This window comes from Centroberyx gerrardi, chromosome 8, assembly GCF_048128805.1.
Source record: "Centroberyx gerrardi isolate f3 chromosome 8, fCenGer3.hap1.cur.20231027, whole genome shotgun sequence".
NCBI classification, from domain to species: Eukaryota; Metazoa; Chordata; class Actinopteri; order Beryciformes; family Berycidae; genus Centroberyx; species Centroberyx gerrardi.
Window position 1 is genome coordinate 13,849,312 of NC_136004.1, and position 24,013 is coordinate 13,873,324.

Here is a 24,013-nt window from a genome sequence, read left to right on the forward strand (position 1 = left end):
GTGAGTGTGGGTGTGTATCTGTATGGGTGTGTCTGCATCACACCTGCGTGTGCGCCTGCTTGCACGAGTGTATATGATGGGCATTGGGATTAACGAGCAGGGACGCGTCCCAATAGAAAGCCTTCCTTGCCGATCTGTTGGCCCAGAAAGGCCCTTACCAGATGTTATGAAGGTGTTAATTCCAGCGCAGGCTGTCGTCGAGGGCACATATAAAACACGGTGATGTCTCTTTCTACTGCTGGATGACGGGCAATTAGGCCTCGTCACACTGGAAGACCATCCTCTTTATCCCATGCTCCAGACCATTACATAGATTCACCCACTGGATCCACCAGCCCATTACAGAAGAGGAGACCTTAATGGCCTGGAGATACTTCACACTTACAGACACGTCTCCAACGGCCAGATAGAGCCATCTGCTAATGTACATCCTCCTCAAGAGTTAGAGGGCGTTTTTGCAAAAACAAATATAGATCTTAATCACCCTTAAATTTATATTTGTTCAAATTCATTTCATTTTTTACTGTTTTGTTTTTACTGATTTTAACTTTACTTTCCTGACTGTGAAGCACTTATTTATTATTCACAGTTATTATTGGCAATATACTGTATTGTTCATCAACGTAAAAAAGAATCTTGTTTATTTCCAAAACAACAATATGGTCGTATGATTTTATTTGAACACTGTATCATTTCTGGTACATGACTTCATAGCCATTTTTATCCATTCTATTTTCTCCCTGTTTTTGCATCTCAAAGAGACTTTCTTGCATCTGTAAACACACTGCGCCTTGACATCTGCCCTCATTAAGACCTGTGCACAATGCAGATAGAGGAGGGTAAATATTAGCAAAGCAGGAAGGAAAAGAGGAACTGCAGCCTATTATAACTCAACTCATCCAGAAAGTCACACCTCCACTTTCCTGCCCCCCCCAAAAAAAACCCAACGCTGGAAAAGAAAAGGCGAAGGAGAAAAGGAGACGGAGAGGGAGCAGGAGACAGAGAGAGACGGAGCGACAGAGCGACATACAGAGAGACGGAGCGACAGAGAGACGGAGGCAGAGGAAGGCAGCGGTGGATGGCAGGCACTCCTCAGTGCAGAGTCAGACATGGCAGTTGGTGACAGGTGACAAAATCAAAAGGTCATGTCACTTTTAACTGGGAGCGCCTGTGCCCCGCTGATTTCCCCCGTGCCGCCCCGGCATCACCGCGCTCATCTCTGCTCCTCTCTGCTCCTTCTCTGCTCCTCTCGCTGCCTCTATGTCTCTGCTAAACTGGCAGATAGGCTGGCAGGCTGGCAGGCAGAAAGACAGGAGACGGGCACGGTTTGAAGCAGGACGGGAGCATCGGGAGCATCAGGAATGCCACTGCAGAATCCTCCCAGCCTCCCTTTTCATCATGTTGTCTCTCTTTCTCTTCCTTTCCTCCATTTGTCTAGCTCCCTTCATCACACTGAACCTTTGTAACTGTCTGTGCTCTTTGCTAACAACGTCAGCAGCTCCGGGTGTCTGCCTCGGTGCTTGTTGTTGTTGTTTTGTCTATACAGTACGCCCGCTGTAGCTGTTTGTGACTTTTTTCAGTTTAAACCTCGAGTTTAAGCCTACGAATGCGTGCGAGTGTGCGTGCGCGCGCGTGTGTTTTGTCTGCCATACATTACACATCAAGTGCAGACCCACTCTAGCTCTATTTTCCACAATTCCGTATGAAAAACAATAAGACAGACAAAATTGCTTGATGTCTGAGTCAGACAAACATCTTGTCTCTGTGTTCATTGTGTTCTCTGACTATTTCAACAATGCTGATGGAGCATGTGCTGTAAAGTGGTGATTGCCTGGGAACAGCCCCTGAATCTCTGACTGCACCTACGTATTTTCTCTGCAATTAAGCAATGAGAGATGTACACTGAGGAAGAGTTTCAGGCTTGTAAAGGGAGCATTGGAAAAGCGCTCCTCTCCACTACTCACAGACTTGGCCTTCATGAATACGGAGCCGCCCTTCTCACCCCCACCCCCAGCCTCCAGCTCCAGCAGCACCCCGGCCTCACCCCTATCTGCCCCCCTGCTGGGTGAGCCCTGGCTGGGGCAATGCAGATGGAAGGCCCCCCCTGTGAGGGCCGTGGCTCTGACAGCTTGTGAAGGGCCCGTATGGGTCAGCCAGGCTCAGCCAACAGCCCTTATCAGACGCGCAGCCCTCCCCCAGTCTGCAGAAACTGTGGTGTAGGCAGTATACACACGCGCACGCACACACACACACACACACACACACACACATACACATGCACACATGGACAGTGCATACCAAGTAGGGCCTTGAGATCCCCCAGCCAGCCAGTCGGCCAAGCCTCAGCAGCTGGAGAGGTTAAAACCCCCTCACGTATCAAAGAGGAAGAGCAGCAGGAGGATGGAGGGAGGGGAGGGATGGAGGAATGGGAGAAAAAAGGAGGAGAAAGTATATCTTCATGTTCGCCGGGATGTCTGCCTTGGCGTCAATTCCCCCTGCGGCTGTCATTGGGAAGGTTAGGAGGAAGAGAGGAGAGATAGTGGAACTCAGCCAGGCCAGGGAGAGCAGAGAGGTATTTCTGAGGAAAGGTGAAATGATGTGGTACTAGCTCAGGTGGTGGAATTGTGCTCTCCCTCTGTCTAGTGTGTGTGTGTGTGCGTGTGTGTGCGTGTGTGTGCGTGCGTGCTTGTTTCATTGATCCAGTCAGGGTCTATCTTGTTCTACTTCCATGGAAATAGCCCACATCCACTCACAGTACAGTTTCTCTGTTGGACAGCTTCTCCCCCTACCTGTCGGGTTAGCTTTAAACTCTCCTGTATGTCTCCATAATAGGTAGTTATATGTCTGTGCTTCTATGTCCAGTTAGTTAGTCCTAGGTAGTTTTGTGTCTATGGTGTGTATTTACTGTATCAAGCCTTTCAGAGTGGGACTCCTCAGTGCTTTTGACTCTGGACATTTTTTACCCAGGTTTATCCTTAGCTGGCTAAATGCCTATCCTGACCCTTTTCACACTATATCACTTAGCTAAGAGCTAAGTTCTATGACTATATAGCTAATCCTCCAAGGTCCAAGCTAACTTTGTTCCAGAGTAAGGGGAGATAGAACTGGGCTTAAGTAAGGATTGGCAATTGGTAATACTGCCAGTGTGAAATAGAAGTTACTCCAGTTACTGCAGAGCTACAAATGTTGCCCTGGTTTAAGTACAGCAAGGGGCTTAGGACCACCTTGACTATCACATTCATAATGACACGATGGAGCCATGAGACTGTCCTGTAAGCAGAAGGACCCGGCTTCGATCCCCTGTGAACTCAATAGTCTTCGCTGTGTCCTGTTCTGCGGTTGACCCTGTGCAAGAACCTCCCTGTGGAGGGGACAGGAGAAAAGGAAAAGAAAGAAAAAAAACTTCCCCCTCGGATCAATAGAGTATCAGTAATTTCTACCTGTGTTCCAGAGCTGGCAGACAGTCAGCACTCTCAAAAACTTCTTTTCCCCTCTGTTCCCCTCTCACAACTTGTTCATCACACCTCACTCAATCTTCCACGCAACAGGGGCTTGCTTACATACACACAAGAAAACACCAGATACACTCTCTGGATTTTCCCCTCTGCATTTATTCCTGTATCTTCAGACTGACTTTTCTCAACTTCAACTTCAGCCAGACTTTTTCTCTTGCACTGACCCAGCGCACCAGTAAAGGGTAGAGAAAGGTCCTGCTGTGTAAGACTGAATGTAAATCAGTGCTGTGGGACATGAAGATGCGGAGCACACAGGTGTCACAGTTCCAGCTCCACAGCTGTCTAGTGTTAATCACCAAATAGAGCAAAGCAACAGCCATGGCCTCGACACTGCGGGGGTGTATTCAAGAATCCCACGCAGCTAAACAACAGGACACTACATGACCACCAGGAATTTGGGCCGATTCAGTGGCTGCATTGCATCGATTGTGGTGCAACAATAGAAAATTAAGCCATTCGCACTCCTTCCGCATGATGATGATGATGATTTCTACATGCAGTAGTTTTTGTCATGGTGAAGACAGACAATGAAGTAAAAAGAGAGGTGTGACTGGTGTGACTGCGGCAGTTCTTTTGAATGGACAGCAACTCCTCTTTCCACAGGCAGTAGATACGCAGTGAGGAGACGTACAGGAAGAGGAGAGGAAAAATCAGAATGATGTAGCAGAGCATGGGCTGGGATCTGAGCCAGTGCAACAGAAACATAATTCTTGCAAATCAGCTTTTTAGCTCTGAGCCGCCAAGGCCAAACAGATATATTCATAGTTTCACAGCTGTTTGAACTCTCAATGTCATTGTGCTCACTTATGTTCTTTGTGTGTGTGTGTGTGTGTTTTTTTTATATTATCACCATCTTTGTATATATTTATGGGGCACAGTGTAATCTGTAAGAGTAGCCTGTATCATTCCTGTATCATTTGAATAGGTTTGAATATGTTAATCCCCACCTTAGTAGATATTGAATTGACTGGAGCAGCTCTGCAGGCAATGTGAGCTGCACACGATCCTGTCGTCAGGAAGGCTTTGATGCTGCCGTGCTGTAATGATAGTAATTCAAACAACATGATAACAGGGGGGATAAGCAGACAAATGATATCATACACTAAACAGGCCTTAGAAAGAAAGAAAGAATGGGAGACCGAGAGAGAGAGAAAGAGAGAGAGGGAGAGAGAGAGAAATGTGGAATTCATCAGCTGCACTGAGGTAATTTATATCATCCTTTACTGAGACAGTAGCTTCAGTACGCGCATTTAGCCGTGGCAATCTTCAGGGCAGATGACATGTTCCGTGTCGTTTTATTTATTAATTTTACACTGTGTCTCGTTGCGGGAAACATGACTTCTCTCTGTAACCAGGGGCGATAGAGGAGAGAGAGCAGAGCGGAGAGCAGAGGGAGACAAACGACTCTATCATTCTCTCTGTCTCTCTAGGTCATGCTTCTCCAGCTAGCTCATGTTCATTCCCTTTGTTTAAAGTTTGGAGCGTGTGCCAGGCGTGCCCTAGTAAAGCCTCTGTGTAGAGGAATCCATTATGTTTGTATTTTGGCACGGGTGAAAGGATTTGGGAGGAACCGTGATGACTTTATAAACAGTTATAGTTCATTTGTTCAGAGACGCCAGAAGGCATTCATTTTATAGTATCGCATCTACATCTTTTGCCTTGGCTGAGCGCAAGTATTCCCTCTCTGGTATTTGTATAGTATACTAGGCTATATAGGCTATATTCCGTATCAATAAAAAAGATTGTGAATTGTGAAGAGTAAAGCTTGTTTGTCTAGACAGTAATGGAGTCTCAGTGAACTGGGAATAACCAGTTGCTATACAGTCAGACAGTTATACCAAGGAGCTCCATGTGTACATGCACAACACATTGCCCTAGTGACTCTGAGCTATAGATAGAACAAACACACACACGCAAATACACACACACACACAAACATACACACCATCGCACAGAGCACTATTGACTCTCCCCTCTCAACTCTGCTGTTCTGAACCCCTCTTTGTTTCTGTGGGAAGCTGCATTTACATAAGAAGCTTATGTCAGCCGCCGCATAGTTTCCCCCCTTATTCCAATGAAAAACAAAAGGACAAAAGCTATTGTCTTGTTAAGTAATGATTTTTGGATTTCTCCAAACTAGTTTATGGCGTGGTGGAGGTGGTTAGGGGATGTGGCGATGCTGGGGCTGGGTGGAGGTTTTTGGGGTTGGGGGGTGCAGCACAATAATGAGGAGAGATGAATTCTGAGGTTGACAGCTGTAGGGCTTATGATATGGATGTTTGTTTATGTAAATTCGGAGCAACAATATGACCTTGTAGCTTTGATGCGTGATTGACAGAAAGGGGGCGTACGAGGGGTACAGCAGCGATCTGTGGTTTTCGCTCCATTGGCATCGCAACGCACACATGAACGTGAACGCGGGCATGTTCAAATTCCAAACAGACGCCGAAAGACAAACACACAAAGACGCAGCAACACACAAGCACATGTATGAATACACTCAGTACCGTATAGTATAACAAAACTCTGTGTTGCAGTGTCTTACAAACAGTTGCCCTAGCTGCTCTTGTAGGTTCAGGGCTTTCCGTGTTTGCCAAGAGGCTTAGATAGTAGCAGTGTTAACAGTCTTGGCTTGGAGTGGGGCATTTGGCCACATATGCAACAACCTTTAAGAATCAGGCCATTGGAACCCATTCAACAGCCTTAAGCAATGAAAGGCAGTTTTGAAATTTGTTCAGAAGACATAGGTGGGTGCTACACACCGGTGCTGGATGAGTTGAGTCCCCCCCGCGCTTTGAGTACTTAGAAAAGCGCTATATAAATGTAATCAATTATTATTATTATTAATTATTATTATATGCCAGGAAAATGTAAAAATTCCATGGGCATTTCACATAAAAACACGTGGGTGAGCTCCTGAACCCTCTGTTATTTCAGATACATGAAATATTATGGACACATTTTGACATGAATGCCTTGAGCTTTTGAATAGTACTGTTTGTAACTCATTTGTGTAGTTGATGAAGAATTAAGTGTGTCAGGTTAAATCCAAGAATCTTTCTATTACGCACTACTTTGTGAAAGGAGGAATTGTCTCAAAAGGAACAGCACTGTGTATGACCCTCACTGCTCAGACTTGATGCTGCAGAACAAAGGTGGAGTGCTTATTCCCTGAGTATTTTCTCAATCTGTATGGTTTATCAAAAGTCAACTGTTGCACATTGTGCTGCATCTACGGCCGTAGTGATGTTGATTATACATTTCTCATTAAACCCATGTGAATAGACTGGCTCAATATGAATGTGACTATGAATCATGAAGCTTGCTGGATTTGCATCCATTATGGCAAATGTAAAAGAATCTTTAGTCAGTGAGGCTTTGCAGCCCATTAGAATGATGCCATGAGGCATCCATTTATTGTTAAGGTCAACACTGCTGCTTTTTTTTTTTCATCTTTGCTCACCTTACTCTTCACATCCGCCTAGAGGTGTGAAGCAAGGGCAGCATTTCCCACAAAGCCACTTTTCTTTTGCTACTTTTCAATGCCTCTTAATAATGAATGTCAAAATCTTGATTTTTCTGTCTCTGTGTAAGAGAATGTACAATTTTCTCATGCTATTGTTGTTGAATGTGTGTTTAGATGTGTGTTTGTGTGTGTGTGTGTGTGTGTGTGTGTGTGTCTGTGTGCACGCTAGAACTGAGTGTGTGTCTGTGTGTATGCTCTGTCGGTGGGGGTGTGTCATCTGTGTGGAGGTATGTTATATGTCTTGGGGTATCTTGGGGCTTCTGAGCTACACCAGCTCCAGTTCCATCGGTTGTGGACCACTGAAGCACATAGTTGCTGTTCTTTGTCACTTGCTCTCTGTGCTGCAGGCTCCCTTCCCTCCTCTCTCTCACAGCATCATCCTCTGAGAGGGTATGGAAAGATAGATAGATGGATGTATAGAGAAAGGAAGGGTGACCATAGAGGTGAGAGACGAGCGCAAAGGTTAGGGAGGTCAGAAGAGACGGGGCAGAGTCAGGAGAAGAGTTCTGCTGTCCCGTCCTGCTGGATGCTATGAGACTCGTATGCTTTTGTGCAGTGTGATTTGAGTGGATGAATAGACTTTAATCCTCAACCCGTTGAAATTCAAAGCCAGAGCGTTTGCTCACATATTCAGAAGTGTCAACAAATTCGAACAACAGAATGTTTCTAAAATTAAATTCTAATTCTAACCCATTCTGAAGCTCGTGACATATTAGTATACTCCAATCCAACAGTTGTGCTATCTGCATGCTTTCCGCACTCATTAGCAAACTCTTACCAAACATAAGCATAACCAATCAGCTTTAATATGCTTCTCAGGCTGTTCTGATGATATTAACCCTGCGTTATCTAATGTCTATCTGTGCAAACATTTTTATTCCTCTTTCTCTTTTTTCTCTTTCCTATGTTGCATCTGTCAGCAAGCAATGGAAGACCTGCTGGAGGATGAGGATGAGGATTTTGACAAAGATGACAAGGTAATTATGTCTTGTGTCAGGGACATACTCACACACTCAGGCATGTGCGCGCACGCGCACACACACACACACACACACACACACACACATGTGCTGCCTCAGGAGCGTTTGACACTGCTTCATAGACCGGAAACACAAACAGACGAATGAAATGACTCCCTCTTCCCCTCCCATCTCCTCCCCCCTTCAGTTTTTTTTCACAGCCCGAGGCACAAACACGTGTACACAGACTGTACAGTACGACCTTCTCACCTTTTGAAAAGTTCTCTCTGTCGATATGTACACAGCATATTCCTCACTGTTTTCTTGCGGTTTGCTTTGCTTTGGTCTATCACTGCAAATTTGTATTCACATTTTTCCTTTTCCCTTCATATAACACCATGGAGAATTTACTCTGCTGCTGTTCAGCCTCGGCCCTGTTTCCTGAGAACATGCTCCCATATAAAGTGCTTAGTTAGCTATTTAGGTCCATTCACTGCTCCTTTATGTCCCAGTAAAACAGCATCTGGGCTTGTCCAGACACTATCAGGTAACAACAGGTGGCTGCTTTACTGCCTCTGCTCGTTTACACTGTAGGAACAGCTACTGAAACAAATGCCACTGGATAGTATACATACTTGGTCAATGTTCCACTTGGGGATGGTAATTGAAATGGTACAGTTCTGCATTCATCTACTGTATTTTTTTGGATTTTGGTGAAGCCCATTTGAAATGGCTATTAAAACAATTGCCGTTTGATACCCCAGTGTGGTCAGATTGAGCAGTGTTAAAATAAGAAAGTGTAACTCGGACAAAATTACAACCGGAGTCGGTAATTCCCACTGTGTAGAACATTTTGCTGAAATGCAAGTCTTTTACCATGAAAACCATAAAGCACTTTGACCGAACAATTTGAAATCTGAAATTACTTGGGCTGATACTTGATGCCTTACAGCCACACTCCAGCAATATAGAGGTTAGTAGGCTAAGATGTGGTAATTTGCATGGTCTGGTTTGGTAATCTTTTTGGGGGGAAAATCTAGGTGTTTGCAATGGTAATTGTGAAGGCCTTTGACCAGGCAATTTGATATTTGAAAATGATTTTGCCTGAGGACATTTTGTACGCTAAATTTAGTTATGCGACTCCAACCTCTGTCCAACCTCTGCCGCTTTCTGAGGGGTCGTAAGTGCAAGCCTGCAATGAAAGGGTTAAAAAAACACATTTTATGGTGCAGCCGGTCAAATAGTCAGCCAGCCAGCAAGTGAGCCAGTCAGGCAATCAGTCAGCCAGGCAGCCAGTCAGCCAGTCGCTCGATGTGCGCATATAGATATGTGAGCATTACATTCTCTCCCTCAGTGACGCAGAAGCAAAGTTTAACGGCTGTGAAGTTCCAAGGCTGAAATGTACAGGGGGGCACCGACTGAAGATATGCACCAAGCAACCTTGAACCTTTTTTTACCCCTTCTTCACTCCCGTCCTCCATCACTGCGTTTCCTACCTCCTCTCACGGAAAAAAAAATAAAAATACAGGCATTTGAAAAAGCTGCAGATTATATGAAATACATTTTCGACTTTCATATTGAAATGAGGTGCACCAGCAGCTTGTGCGGCCTCTGTCAGATTTGGTGCCAAACTGATTATTCCACATAAGAAGGCCTTGCTCTCTGTGCTCACACAGGGCTGGGATGCCGGATAGCACAGCCGCCACAAAGGCTACAATTTACCAACTCTGGCTTCATACATTTTGATCTATTGCTCCCCTCAACTGTTAGCATTTCATTTGAGCCGTAGGGAAGTTGAAAGGGGGGCATTTTGCTTTTTCCGTCTATATCTCTCTCCCCTCCCACTCTCCTCCCCCCCCCTCCCTCAATTGTCCCCTTCACTGCCTTTTTTCTTTCATTCTGACACATATTCTCTCTTTTCCCTTTTCTTTCCCTCAAACCTGGTTAAGTGCACAACAAATGGAGTTTCGAGGCTTAGCAAATTTGTCTTTTACATTGGCTGTGAGGGACTGGGGAGAGCTGACACTCTCATTACCCTATAGCTGTGCTTCAGATTGTTAAGTATGAAGGTCGGGTCAAAGGAGGCCTCTTTTATGGCACAGACCCATAGGGGAGAGAGGGAAGAAGAGAGAGAGACAGGGAGACAGAGAGACAGAGAAAGAGAGGAGGAAAAAAGATTAATAAATGTGCCAAGGCCTCATTTTAATTGAACTTGAAGCATATGTTGCAAGTATGTGCAATCCGTCCCAGATGTTTAGTCCTGGCCATGTGCACGGCTCTTCCCAGTGCACCACAAGGCAGCTATTAGCTGGATAACCTTTGCTCCAGAGGCTAAATGGGGTATTACATGGCCAAAAAGTGGAGCACCTGTTTTTCATTGCATGGAGGACCCCTTGCAGGCTTTTTGCCTTGGATCACCACATGTGTTTTGACTTAACAGATTGTTGGGCAGACGTGAAAAGTGTCTTTCTTGTGAGCAAGCACTGATATTAGTCACTTAATCTCAATGAAAGTCCAGCATCTAGACTAATTGATGGGGACGGCTCAGTTGTTAAAGCCAAGCAGGCAGGCACATGAAGGGTGAAAGAATGTTAGCCATGAACTAATTTTTTTCTTCTTCTCCCCTCCTCCTCGGTGTGTGTTTGTGTGTGTGTGAGTGTGTGTGGGGGCATGCGTGTGTGCGTGTGTGTGTGTGTGTGTTGACCTTCAACATGGAATGGTGCTGCGCTATCATTGCCTTCAGACAAACACACACATACACACGCACGCACTTTCACACATACAAACACACACAATGCGTTAATGGAACACTGACACAGTTTTTAACCTCCATTTTAAAATAAAATGAGCAAACTAGAGGGACAAAACTTCTGCATAGCAAGGCATCCTGATACCATACCAAGGTACGCCCTGATGAAAGTCAACATGGACGTGTGCAGAAGTTTTGTCCCTCTACTTTAATTTATTTTGGCCTCTAGCACCTTAGCAAAGATAGTAGTCGAGTGTGCGGTTATGTTTCTATAAATCAAAATGAACGATTTTGAATGAATGATTTTATGACATGGTTGCATATTGACGTTACAGTTTTACTCCATTATTATACAGCGGTAACCCTATACAAAGATGTAAGATACAAAGATCACTGAAAGGTTTCTTTAAAGCTTCATACACGTTCTATGTAGCAGGATTTCAACAGCCTACAATAAAGAAGCTTTTTACAGTAATGGAGGTTTTCATAGATTCAAAAGGGTTCTGCTATTGTACAGTCCAAAATAAACCCTTTCTGGCACCATACAGAACCCTTTTCATTAAGAGTTTAGCATCTACTGTATATACTGGATATGTTTTTATGATGTTAACGCATTCACCAAAATTAACATCTGACTCTATAATGTAAATACAGTTTTTTTTTTTTTTTAGAATAGTGAGGATTGAAGAGGTTGAAATCCTAGAGCAATACAGTTGAACATATTGTTGAAATGTGCTGTTTTCAACACTTTCAGTATTCCAACTCATATCCTGGATAGATGATATATGTGAAGTTGCCCTGACTGTGATATTACATCTCTGATATCTAAATAATGATTGAAATTGAAATTGATGCATGCTCTGTCTACCTATATTTAGAAGAAATACCTCCCTGTTAAAATAGCACATCGGCAGTTCCAAGCTATGAAAACATTAACAGCAGGAGTGGGACTTGAACCCACGAGGGCATGTGCCCATTGTACCTTAACTGCAGCTCCTTTATCACGCGGCTATCGTTGTAAACCCTGATATCTGTTTGAAAGATAATTTTCAATGCTTTAATATCAAATTTACTCAAGAAAACTGAAGCCAATATTCAATTGCATAAGTTTATCAAACACACAATTGTAATGCCAGAAATGGGATTCAATATCCACTGGATCTTGGGAAATATTTAGACATGTAGACATTATTGGAAAAATATTTCAGTGCTGTTGGTAGATGTTTTTAAGAGAAGTTTCACTCTAAGAATGAGTAAGAGTAGCATGGACTTTCTCTGGCAGGATTTGGACGATGTATCCAAGTCTGCCTGTCACTCCTGTCCACCACCTTGCCCAAGGCAATGCATGTGTTTTTTTTATTTGTTTTTTGTTTGTTTATGCACTTACTGACTTACTTATTTACTTACTTTGTTAATTACCTACTTAGTTACCTACTGACTTATTTACTTATTTCTAAGAAAATATTTTGAATGTGTTCCTCTGTACCTTAATGTGCCTTTACAATCTGTTCCACTCCAGCTTGAAGTTGTACTGTGAGGCTCAGGCAGTGTGAGATAGTATAAGCATGCAGCTCATTCCTATATTTACAGTGTTGGCTGCAGGGGCCTCAGTGTGCGATGTAGCCTATGATGTCTTCTTACACCTATGGGCTTACTGTCCAGAGCTGGCATGAGGCAATCACCTTTAGGCTCTGTGTGGGTATGGGTGTATGTGTGTGGATGTGTGTGTGTGTGTGTGTGTGTGTGTAAGTGTGTAAGTGTGTAAGTGTGTGTACCTGTGTTTGTGTGAGTGTCTTGCTTATGTGTGTGTGGTGGCTCAGCTGTATGATAGTCCTGCCTCCCAGAGGGGGGCTTACAGGGAAAAAAAAAAAAGAGAGAGAGACAGAGAGAGAGAGAGAGACAGAGAGAGAGAGAGAGAGAGGAGAGAGAGAGAGAGAGAGAGGGTCTGAAGGAGTGAGGAGATTACCCTCACACGGTTGGCTGGTCACTGAAGCGCTCGTGCTCCGCTCAGCTAGGCTCCACTAGCCTCAGGAGGACCTGACACAGATAAGATACACACTGCAATCATGTCCTGCTCACGGGCTTACTGCTCACTGCTCTCTCTCTCTCTCTCTCTCTCTCTCTCTCTCTCTCTCTCTCTCTCTCTCTCTCTCTCACACACACACACACACACACAACATGCACCTTAAAAATCTTTACACCTTCTAAGCAGGCTTCTTCCTTCCCTTCTCCTGTTTCTCCTTCCTTTTCTTCCTCCCTCATTTGCAGAGTAGATGGTAAATTTAGAGTAAACATCTAGTAAACATTTATGTACAACTTCCCTGACACCAGCTGAATAGTCTTGATGAGGTAAACCCCACCCAACTGGTGCTCCAAATAGGTCAAAACAAATGCTAATGCAGGTCCGCTCTCATCAGTTTTCAAGATGCCATCAGCAGTATTTTTTCTTTGTTCTGGTCTTATTGAGGACTCGACTGTGTATGTGGAGACCTGACACTGAAATGGATGATTTTAAAGTTCAAGCAAAGATCTCAAAATGGATGAAAGCATCTTCCTCTCTCCCTCCACATAGCCATCTTCCTACACTATCTCTTTATCCTTCTCTTCTGTAGTGCTGAGACAGCCGTTCCACCCTCTGCTGCTTCCCCTGTAGGCAAGACACACATGCATGCACATACATGTATACACACACACACAGACACACGCATACTCACACACACACTAGATTGTTCTGCTCTGAGCCGACAATTCACACACACCCAAACATTCTTCCCTATAATTCTTCAAACTGATGTAATGTTCTTTAATAGTTAAACCCTTTACTGTAAAAGAGAACAGTAAGATGCTGATCTTTGTGTCTTTGTGTGTGTGTGTGTGTGTGTGTGTGTGTGTGTGTGGCACATGTTCAGCCATCTGCATCAGTCTGATAGAGCAGTGTGTTTATCACCGGTTTCCTGGCAGGTACATTATGGTATTAACTCCTGGCTAATGCCTGTAGGGTGCAATAGCGACACACATATCCCATTCTCATCTTCTAGGCCTCATAGCCATTTGTAGCCACTGATTATTAACACATCTTTCTCTGTTTCTCTCTCTCTTTGTATCTGTCTGTCTGTTTGTCCCTCTCTCTCTCTCTCTCTCTCTCTCTCCCTCTCTCTCTCTCTCTCTCTCTCTCTCTCTCCATCTCTGTCTCTCCTTATGAGGGTCACATTAAGCAGATAACGCACACCCAGGCTCTCTGCGCCATGTAATGTTAAAATACACTTTGTCTCAGTATGAATCCGGGAAAAAAAAAACTTTTTTTTTTTTGCCTTATCTCCAGATAGCATATGGCGCTCCACAGCACCCTCCCGAGCCGCAGCACCTCTGTCTCAGCCCCAGTCACGGCACTGCGCCGATCACTCAGATAGCGACATGCCATAATGTAATTGGACTAAAGAGTGCAGTGGGAATTATATCAATGCTCTGAGAAAAAAAAAAAAAGTGTGACTGAAATGTTGTTCTGAGGAGGCTATTGAGCTCCTGATGCAGCGTGGTTGTCCTCAGGTATCATGGGGGCTTTCAGCTGCTGAGGAGAATGGGGGAGAGAGAGAGAGAGAGAGAGAGGAGGAGAGGGAGAGAGGGGAAGAAAAAAAAAAGTTTGAACGTCTGTGTTCTTTTCTTCTCACCGCCTGTGAAGGATGAAAAGCGTCACGCTGTAAAAGATGCTTTTGACTTTTCCGCCTCATTTTTCTTCCCCTCTGTCTCTCTCTCTTTTTTCCCCGTTGTTCAGCAGAGACGCTGGTAGGAACTGCATTTTAATCATGTTTGGCTAATAGAGGGGGGAATGAAAACAAAAAGGAGGGTGAAAGAGGCATGGAGGGGTATTGTCTCGCTATGCAAAATGCACCACATTGTTTGTTTGTTTTTCCTCTCTGTCACACATACATCAGGTGGATCGTCTCTCTCTATCTCTATTCCCTCCAGATACACATCTCTCTCTTTGTCTTTTGCTTTCTCTCATTCTCCGGCTCGCTCTTTCTCTCGCTCTCTCAACTCTTTCTCCTCTTTCTCTAACTCTTGGTCTTTGTTATTTAACCCTTACACCTTCATTTCCCTGGGTTGTAAAAAAAACCTCTTACTGTAATCTATCCACAAGGACCCTAAACCAGGCCCCTGGGAGGACGGCCGACTGCCTGAAAGCCATATCCTCGAGGATATATTGGCTTCCTGGCACTTTGAGTGGATACGAGTGATGGTGGTAAGTGTGTACGTGTGTGGGTCTGACGCTGACTCCTAATGGTGTGTGTCGCTGTCTTCCGGCTTCCTCCTTAGCTCATCGTCTGTCCGGCGGCCTGCCCGCCGTCCCGTCGGGGGTGGGGGGGTTTCTGTACCTGTCCCTTGTCCTCGTCTCGCTCAAACACGCACTGCACGCTCGGCCCTCACCCCCGTCCCGCCCCGCCCCGCCCCGCCCGCCCCGCCCCGAGGCCCCCGTCTCAGCCTGCTCTCTCAGGTGATGGCGAGTGCAGGGGAGGGAGGAGGAGGTAACGGGGCTCCAGCATGGAAGGCTGCTCCCATCGTTTTGTGTGACTTCCCTGTAGCACTGTAGACTGCTATAGACTGAGGTGATAGCTGGAGAATGAGTGTGTGTTCACTACATTCTCCTTGTGGGACTTGAGGTACCAAAGGGTGACATGGGGAGTGAGGCGAGTGCACTGCTGTTTTGCTACCTGTTTTGCCTATAATCTATACAGTGACAGGGGACATAAGGCATTAAAATCACATCTTCGACCGCGTAGGCATACTTTTTTGCCAAATATAGACTTCTGAGATTTTTTAGGTTTTTATTAAATAGCACTAATTATATTCCTTTCGTAAATAATGACTGTTTTGTTGATGCAGATTGCCTTATGACCTCTAAATCACGAATATCAAGCACCTAACAAACTATCATTTTCTGATGGGGACTTTGGGAGCCTTGTGTGTGCGATGGGCTGTGTGCGATGGGCTGTGTGCGTGGGTGGGTGGGTGGGTGGGTGTTTGGGTGATTTGATGTGTGCTTTGCCTTAAAAGTTGCTACAGCAGCAGCAAAATTATTTCATATTGCGGCAGCAAATCCCAATGCTCATTATGCCTAATGCGGCAATGTCTACTCCACCAACTGTTATTGTTCTGAATCACATACACAAGATCGGCTGAACCAACTGAACTTTTTGACTGATGAACTATGCATCAAAGGACTCAGACTAGCACTCGCTGCTCTGTAGGTGAGGAGTTCTTGTGTGCTCTGAACCAGCCAAAGTAACTCTCTTCCAGACTCTCACCGAGTCGGATGTTGAAGATGGCACACACTCAGCCCTCCCGGTCTCTCATTGGACGGAATCTGGAGCACAACACTTGACAGCGGTGTCGTCTGAATTTGAAAGTCAGACATGTTAGGAGGCAGCCGCCACCTTTTCTTTTAACAAGAGTCATAAATCTGTAATGAGCACAGAGAGGATGCATATTTTATTTACTTTTTTGAAGACGTGATCCCCTCACTTCATAGCAAGGCACTCTCGTTCTGTCTTTTTTTTCCTTCCAAAACAAGGTTTAAAACAGTGAATCCTACAGCTGTTTCTATTGCCTGTGTCTCTCTGAACATGAATATATAATTAAAGGTATGCCGAAGTTAGCAAGAGTTTTGCAGAGCTAGGTGATGAATCGGATCTAATTAAGCCCGAACAAGAGTAAGACTGTTATGATTAGTGAAAACATGTCAGCAAGCATGCTGGTGTGTCACTAATGGTGATTCTCATTTAAATTTTTAATTCATGAAAAATTGATGCAATATCGTGTAGTTCAGAATCTTTATTTATTTAGCAAATAGAACAAAATAGAATAGAAACGCTAGATCCATGGTCCACCTTTCAGAATCCAAAAAAGGTTATATATGTTTTTAGAAATGGATTGTCTTGCTAAACTAATTACCGACATGCTATACTTCATCCGAAGATTAAAAAAAAACACCCATCTGTGTATCGTCGAAGTTTCCCTCTACCCTCATCTTGGGGCGCAGCCAAAACAAAGTAATACAGAGTGGGAGATCGTACAGTACCAGCTGTTGTAAGGCAGCCCAGGCAGAGAGACAGAGACAGACAGACAGACAGACAGACAGACAGACAGACGGACGGGCGGACGGGGGGACGGGCTGGAGGAAAGCAGCTAAACCAGGCCAACAGAGGACAAGAGTAATGGAGTCCCATTCATCACACTCTGCCAGGCTGGATCCTGGGAAGGACAGGGGAAGGAGACCGCAGGAGCAGGGGAGCAGAGGTGAGGCAAGGTGGGGGAGAATCGGGCAGGGGGGTGGGAGGTGGGAGGTGGGAGGGTGGAGGGGGGGTCGGGTGGCGGGTGGCGGGGGGTGAGGAAGGGGAAGTGATCGAGCGCTGGAGTTGAGGGGTGGTAGTCATCGATGTGCGTGTGCGGTGGTGGCGTTTGGGGAAGGGGCATTTGTGTGTGTGTGTGTCTCCGACCTTGAGTCTGATGGAGTGGCTGGTGTGGTGGAGGTGATGAGAGGCCCCAGGGGGAGATGGGTAAGGGTGATCAGTGGCAAACAACCTCCTGCCACCCAGACACATTAGAGGCACACACACACACATACACACATACACACACACACTCATAACACCAGAAACCTTTCTCTTTAGGATGGGAAGCAGAGGTCAAACCGAAAATAAGCCACCTCCACCTCCTTTGGTCCCCCCTCTCTCTCTCTCTCTCTCTCTCCTTATCTCTCTCTCTCTCTCCCTCCATCTCTCTCCTTTACATATGTGTATATTTATCCTCGCTATGGGACCAGGCTAGGTGAAGAGACTAATTAGTACTAGAGAGCATTGTGTCTGCCTGGTCCACCTTCAGCTGACAGTCTTAACTGGAGTTTGACTTTGGCTTTGTCAGAGCAACCCTTAGAGCGCACACTGCTTCTCAAAGACGCGTGTTTGCGCACACCTACTGTACACACACGTACACACACACACACACACGTACCCCCCTCCCATTCAACCGTTCGGGCCTGTGGGGGTGGAACGCCCCTTCACATCTTAGCGTGGCCTTTGTGTGCGTGTGAGCTGCTTGATGAGGGCCAGGAGGACGTGCAGAGCATCTCAACGCCCTGGTTAAACAGATATTTATGTGTTTATAATAAAAAGAGAGGGAGGGAAATAGAGATGTATTCCCCACATTCGCCTGTGGATTAGTTGTTGTATGGGATAAATTATTTATTAAAACCGCAGCTTCAAAAAAAAAAACGGAACATCTGCCTCTTTCATGTGGCGCTGGCGAGGTGCCAGGTTGCATGGTGGTATCTGAGGCTGGTCGGAGGGCCTTTGTCTTGTCTTGTTGTCATTTCCTGACAGAAGAGAGACGCTCTTCTAGGGCAGTGGCTCTCCAACTTTTTTTTATTTTTTTATTTTTTTTCCCTAGGGGCCCCTCTAACTCCCAAGGGGTAAAATCTGTGCCTCCTCACTCCCCAGCGGCGGCGGGACTATGTGAAATGGGCACTATTCAAACACACAGTTTTTATTTTAAGGCCAGTAATTGCTTTGCAAAAAAAAAACACTGTTGTAGGAGAAGGGCCTGTTTCATGGTCAGCATCGAGGATAAAAAGTGCTTTATAAATGTAAAAAATGGCATCTTTACCAGTTGTTTAGATTATTATTGTCTTAAAATAGTTTCCTTTAAAACGTGACAATCTGATGAGATAATTTCATCATTATTTAGCATCAAGATAATGTTGCTTAGTTCAAGATTGTTGAAATAAGTTGATTTATACTGGAAACAAATGAAATCATCTCACCCCATTGGCACAATAAAAATACAATTTTAAGAGTACTGGACAAAATTACTTTTAAGATGAACATTAAGTATAAAGATCAACAGACCCTTTAGAGTTATGGATTATGGCAGTTTTGTAAACCAATGCCTAAATTCATCAAAATTTGGCTAAATTTGACTGGTTAATTGAATGGTATGAGCTGTTTGGACTGTTTGGATATCCTTGGAAGAAATAAGATACTTTTCAACATCAAATAAGACTGTCTGGAGCATTTTGCAATAGAAGTATTCATGCTTGTTTCATATATTAGAAATAACATGTTGAATTTTAGTCATCTGAACATTTTACATAAAGGGTTTATATTACTTTCTACTCTGCAGTATAATGGCAATTTACTTAGCATGTCACTCATCATCCCAACTCATCTATAGAATTAAATAAAATAATACTAGATCTACTACTCACAGCTGTATCTGTGAACAAGCCTCTTCATATACAAGTGGATAGTGTTTATAGACTTTATCAATTACTAAATTATGATTTTTACATTTAAAACCTAGCATAGGCAAATGTAATGTTTTGTGGGTGAAAAATACTACAATTTTTGTTTTCTCTTCCCCACATTTATCTTAGTAGAAGAGAAAACAACAAATCTAGTTTTAAGCAGTAGATACTAATTGTATGCGCTATTTGTTATTCTGTCATTCCTAATTCCTACATGGGCTTTGGAAATTGAATTGGTGTCACCCCTAAAGCGTTCCCCAGCTTGACTCAACTTTACAATGTTTTTTTTTTTTTTTTTTTCAGGGGTGGAAATGGAAGGATGCTGGCTCTATCTGCGGTTACAAAATCAACAAGAACACTTTCAGATGCCCTCTGGGAGCCACATATTAGCATCCTGTCACGTTTTATATGACATTTCAATTTTTACTGTGCTGCCAGAGAGAGAGAGGGGAAAAAGAAAAACAGACAAAGAAAAACAGGTGCAATTTTAGCACACAGCAATGAGCAGCAGCCACTTGTGGTTCAGACTCATTTTGTGGTGTGATGGGATATATGCTGCGACATTATAGCTGTTAGGTTTATCATTTTTATGGCGTAACCCAGCAGGGAGAACAATGTGATCGGAGGTTAAAACAGTCTCAAATGGCTCTCTCTATTTCCACCCAGTAGATATAGGACAGATATTTGAGTCCATAGTAATAGGCTAAGTCCTCAGTGACCTCTCTCTTGTTTAGCTCTAGGCCTTGGGTCAGTGAAGAACAAACTGTCTTTGCAAAGTTTACAACTGCTCACTTTGCACTTTTGCATATACTCTGCTATGATGCTATCTCTCTGAAAGAGAAATGGGAGCAGAGTCGAGAGTACGGAGACATTGTGCATCTTTCCTTTGTTAAATATTTAATAATGTGTTTAAAGGAGTTTACCGCATTTGTTTACCACAATTTACCACCAAGTGCAATGTGGTTAGCCTGACTTGGCTGTTTCTGTGTGTGTGTGTGTGTGTGTGTGTGTGTGTGTGTGTGTGTGTGTGTGTGTGTATGTGCATGTGTGTGTGTGTGTCCCAGGGTTCTCTCTGGTGTCACTGAAGGTTGTTTCTCCTTAACACATGCAAACAGCTCACATCACTGTAACGAGCCTTCCCTCCTCTGTCTCCCCTGATGGGAGCACTCCCATGGCGCAGCCTGCTCCACATACTCATACACAGGTTGGCTCAGCGGTAAACTGATGAGCGCGTGGCTGACGTGTCGCATCACCCACACATACACACACATACAAACAATGATGCAAACTCCGGACATAAACACAAAAGATGCAACAAAAGACACAAGCTCACTAAATATTACTGCAACCAAACTGATGAGAGTTAATTGATGTCAGGAAGTTTCTCCCTCACATAGAAACCTTTCATTCACCGGATACACAGATTGTCTCTGATACAGAGTGGTGCGTTGTTCCTCTGACTTCATCTTTAACTCACATGCTGCTGGGCCGTATGCCACAGATTGGAAAACAAATCATATAGAGGAGGTAAAGAGAGAGACAGGCAGACAGAAAGACAGACAGGTAAAGAAAGAGACATAAAGAGAACGAGAATAAGAAGAGAGAGTGTGCGAAGGCCTCAAGGTGCCTTGGTATTTATGTTAGATACAGTAAACTGTGATACACTCTGAAACATGCATTCAGGAGACCCAAATAGTGATGAATTTTGCACCAGCAATGTACTGTTGGTCATGAACATTGTAAAAATATGTTTTGACAGAATCTATTTTGCTGTCAAACCACAAATCAGGCTTTAAAACTATACAGTATTTACTGTTTTGATATTTCCTTATCTATCTGCTTTCATTTAATGTCACATTTGAAATCATTTCTAGTACACATTCAGTACTTTATTTCCCAAGTACAAAAGCTGTGCAGGAATTTCTCTTGGTGCTGTTGGCGCAGAGACATAACGACAATTCACATAGTGACATACAGTATGTACAGTACATAGAGGCAGGCATGGTACAGGGACAACAGGACCGTACATTTAGGACAAGGGAATGTGTTTTCAGGACATACAATAGACAGTAAACTATACATATCAATAGATACATTTAGCATTCTCTTAGATTAAATCCTACTGAAAGAATGTTCTCTATCATCCTACTTTGCTGACAATTCGGAGACTGACAGGAGCGTTGCTATAACACACCACCATTTCCCATAAAAAGCAGGCTTAGGCATTAGGCAGGCTTATTACCGTATCTGTCTGAATGAGTCAAGCCATGATGCATCATCCGTCAGAACATTGTTGTCAGAGGTGCTGGAATTTGTAGCATACTTCCAGCATTAACGTGGCTGCAACTGTAGCCAACGCAGAGCAGAGGTCTCATAGATTTCATTTTATTAGCCTTGCCTTCAGGTCTCCAAACAAACCCACTTAGTCTCCCTGACAGACACTGGAAGAGACAGACAGAAATACAGGCCCTAAGTCTCCTGTAAAGACCCTGTACTCTCCTCCTGAGTGTGGCGGGAAGCGGGTCAGGACTGGAACACCATGTTCTCATCACATATCACATGTGAACTCTTGGTTGCCGCACACACACACACACACACACACACACACACACACACACACACCACACAAAGAATCATAAAAAGTATCAACAATGAACTGCGTGGATTTAGAATATAATAAAAACGTGAAGAGTCCTTGATTTAACCTATTATGCAAGTGATGTATCCGCTCTTGAGGCTGTGTAAGTGTAAGCTCACCTCCACTGGTTCAAATACTTCCCCATTTTCTCCCCAGATACAGCTGAATATCAAAGTCAAGCTCTGCTCCCAGAAATATAACAGTATATATAAAGACTATATACTGTGTCTGTTGTATGCTGCTCTTTCTAAACGTTTGCGGGGATTTTAACAAGCCTCGTTTGACCTTGACAGTGATCTGTGAACGCCCCTGTCACTCTCGTCAGCATCCTGCACATCAGCTCCCTGCCTATCAGCGGTGACATTACAGGCGAAGACAAACTTGCTCAGAGAGTCAAGGTCACCGGGGGAAGACAGTAAAGAAAGCAAATGCTTTTAGAAGTTGTGGGCCCTCATCCTCTAATCTGTGACGGGATATAAAATAGTTTTCAGAGTCACACAGCAAGACCAGGTGTTCAGATCAGCCTTATCTAATAGCTGTAGGGTGTGTGTGTATGTGTGCGTGTGTGTTTGTGTGTATATTAGGTTCCATTATAAGAACAGGTTGCCTGGCTCCATATGTGCGCAGTGTGCGGGGGAGCTGGGAAAACAAGGCTCTCCGTGGCCCTCCATGTTATTGCTACCTCCCGCCTCCCTCAGCCTTGTTTGAAGACAGGAAATAGGAGTCAGACCGCAGTCCGAGGGGCATGTGGCAATGGTTTATACTCCGATGACCTCTGACCTATCGTCTCCACCCCCGCCCGCTCTCTCACACCACTCCCCTGGCCCTCAAACAGCCTCCCCCGAGTCCGGGCCCGAAAATAAAAACGGCCTGACCCGGCCCGGCCCGGCCCGGCTCGGCCTAACCCAGCCCAGCACAATAGACCCCGCACCCCGAGATTTGTTTGAGCGAGCAATGAAAAACAGATGGACTCGGAGGAAAGGGCCGAGGAGAGGAGGAGAGAGGGAGGAAGAAAGAAAGGGAGTCTTGTAAAATATTTGCGAAGAAAAATAACCCAGGGACGCTGTCTAATTATATCTATTTGTCTTGTGTGGTTTTTCTGGGGAGGCCATGTGGTCTCCCTGCCTGCTCCATGGTTCATTTTTCACATTATCTGATCCTGGACGGAGAGCAGAAAGAGGAGGGCGGGCGGGGGGGCTGGATTGGGGCAGTGGAGGGGTGTTTTTGGGCTCAATGGGGGGGCTTTGGTGGGGTGGGGGGGCTGGCTCCTAGGAGGGAATTGTGGTAAAGGCCTCTGGGGTCCAGGGGGTTTTGTGTCTATGACTGCTCCACTGTCCTCTTTGGGTTTAATGATAGGGATTACTCACAAGTTTTTCTTCTATAGTCTAACAATGTCCATCCATCTTCATCAATAACACAGATATTGCTGTACATGCTGTCTTTCTAAAAAAAAAAAAAAAAAAGGTACGTAATAACTCATTGGGTGGCCAGCTGAGGTTATGCCATCAGCTCTTGATTTTGCTTAAGCCTTTAGTTTAGTTTAACTTCATCTTATAATAAATGCCCTTTCCTTAGTAGCATATCCCCTGCTATTGTTATACTGCAAAGTGCCCAACCATGACTGTAACCACTGGACTCTCTTGTCGTTGACTTCTACTGGTAACAGATAGCCCTCCTTGTTATGCCCCCTGTTCTCTTCCAAGCATGCCCACCAACCACATCCAGCCTCAACCAGTCTGCGTGTTTATGTCCTCACGCACCCAACCACTCTCTATCACTCTCTGTCACCTCATTCTGTCTAGATCCGTCCTGTCCCTGCCTGTCAGTCAGTCAGCAGGCAGCTCGTTGACTGTTGCATGACTTCTTAACTTCTTCACTTTGTTTCAATAAGAGGGGATTGTAGATTCGAGATTGCCTGCCTAGTTTGCGGTCTCTTTCCCCCCGCTCACAATATTCTCAAGTTCTCAACCATCAAAAGTTGAAAAGGAAGAGCTCTTCATGGTGGGTGACGGCGTTAATAAGGATGATAATGATGTCACTGCTGGTGACATCATCACAGTGTGCCAGCCAGCAGAACAAAAGAGGGCTCTGCCCGGTCTTCCTAGCTCTCTTGGCAGCAACAGAGAGAGAGAAAGAGCGCCCAAAGATTGATGTATCCATTCGGCTTTCAGTTTAATTCTGCCTCTCTATTCACATATTCAAATTTTCCTGTGTGCGCTTTGTAAGGAGGAAAACATTTTGATTTGTTCTGCCGACTTTATATCTCTATTACTGCCTGGAATGAAAGCACTCCGTCAGTTCAAGCAGGATATCCGGTGATTTGGCTC

General features: G+C 44.6%; 1 protein-coding gene across 2 annotated transcripts in view; it reads left to right on the plus strand.

Moving 5' to 3' along the window:
- mctp1a (multiple C2 domains, transmembrane 1a) overlaps positions 1-24,013 on the plus strand; it is a 147,763-nt gene that overhangs the window by 113,474 nt on the left and 10,276 nt on the right. Inside the window, exons 17-18 of one of the 2 annotated variants that reach the window (XM_071927472.1) lie at positions 7,962-8,031; positions 14,901-14,989. In XM_071927472.1, the coding sequence (XP_071783573.1) occupies positions 7,962-8,031; positions 14,901-14,989 (159 nt within the window). Of the gene's footprint in view, positions 1-7,961; positions 8,032-14,887; positions 14,990-24,013 lie in introns of both variants that reach the window. The other variant, XM_071927471.1, reaches the window with a different exon arrangement.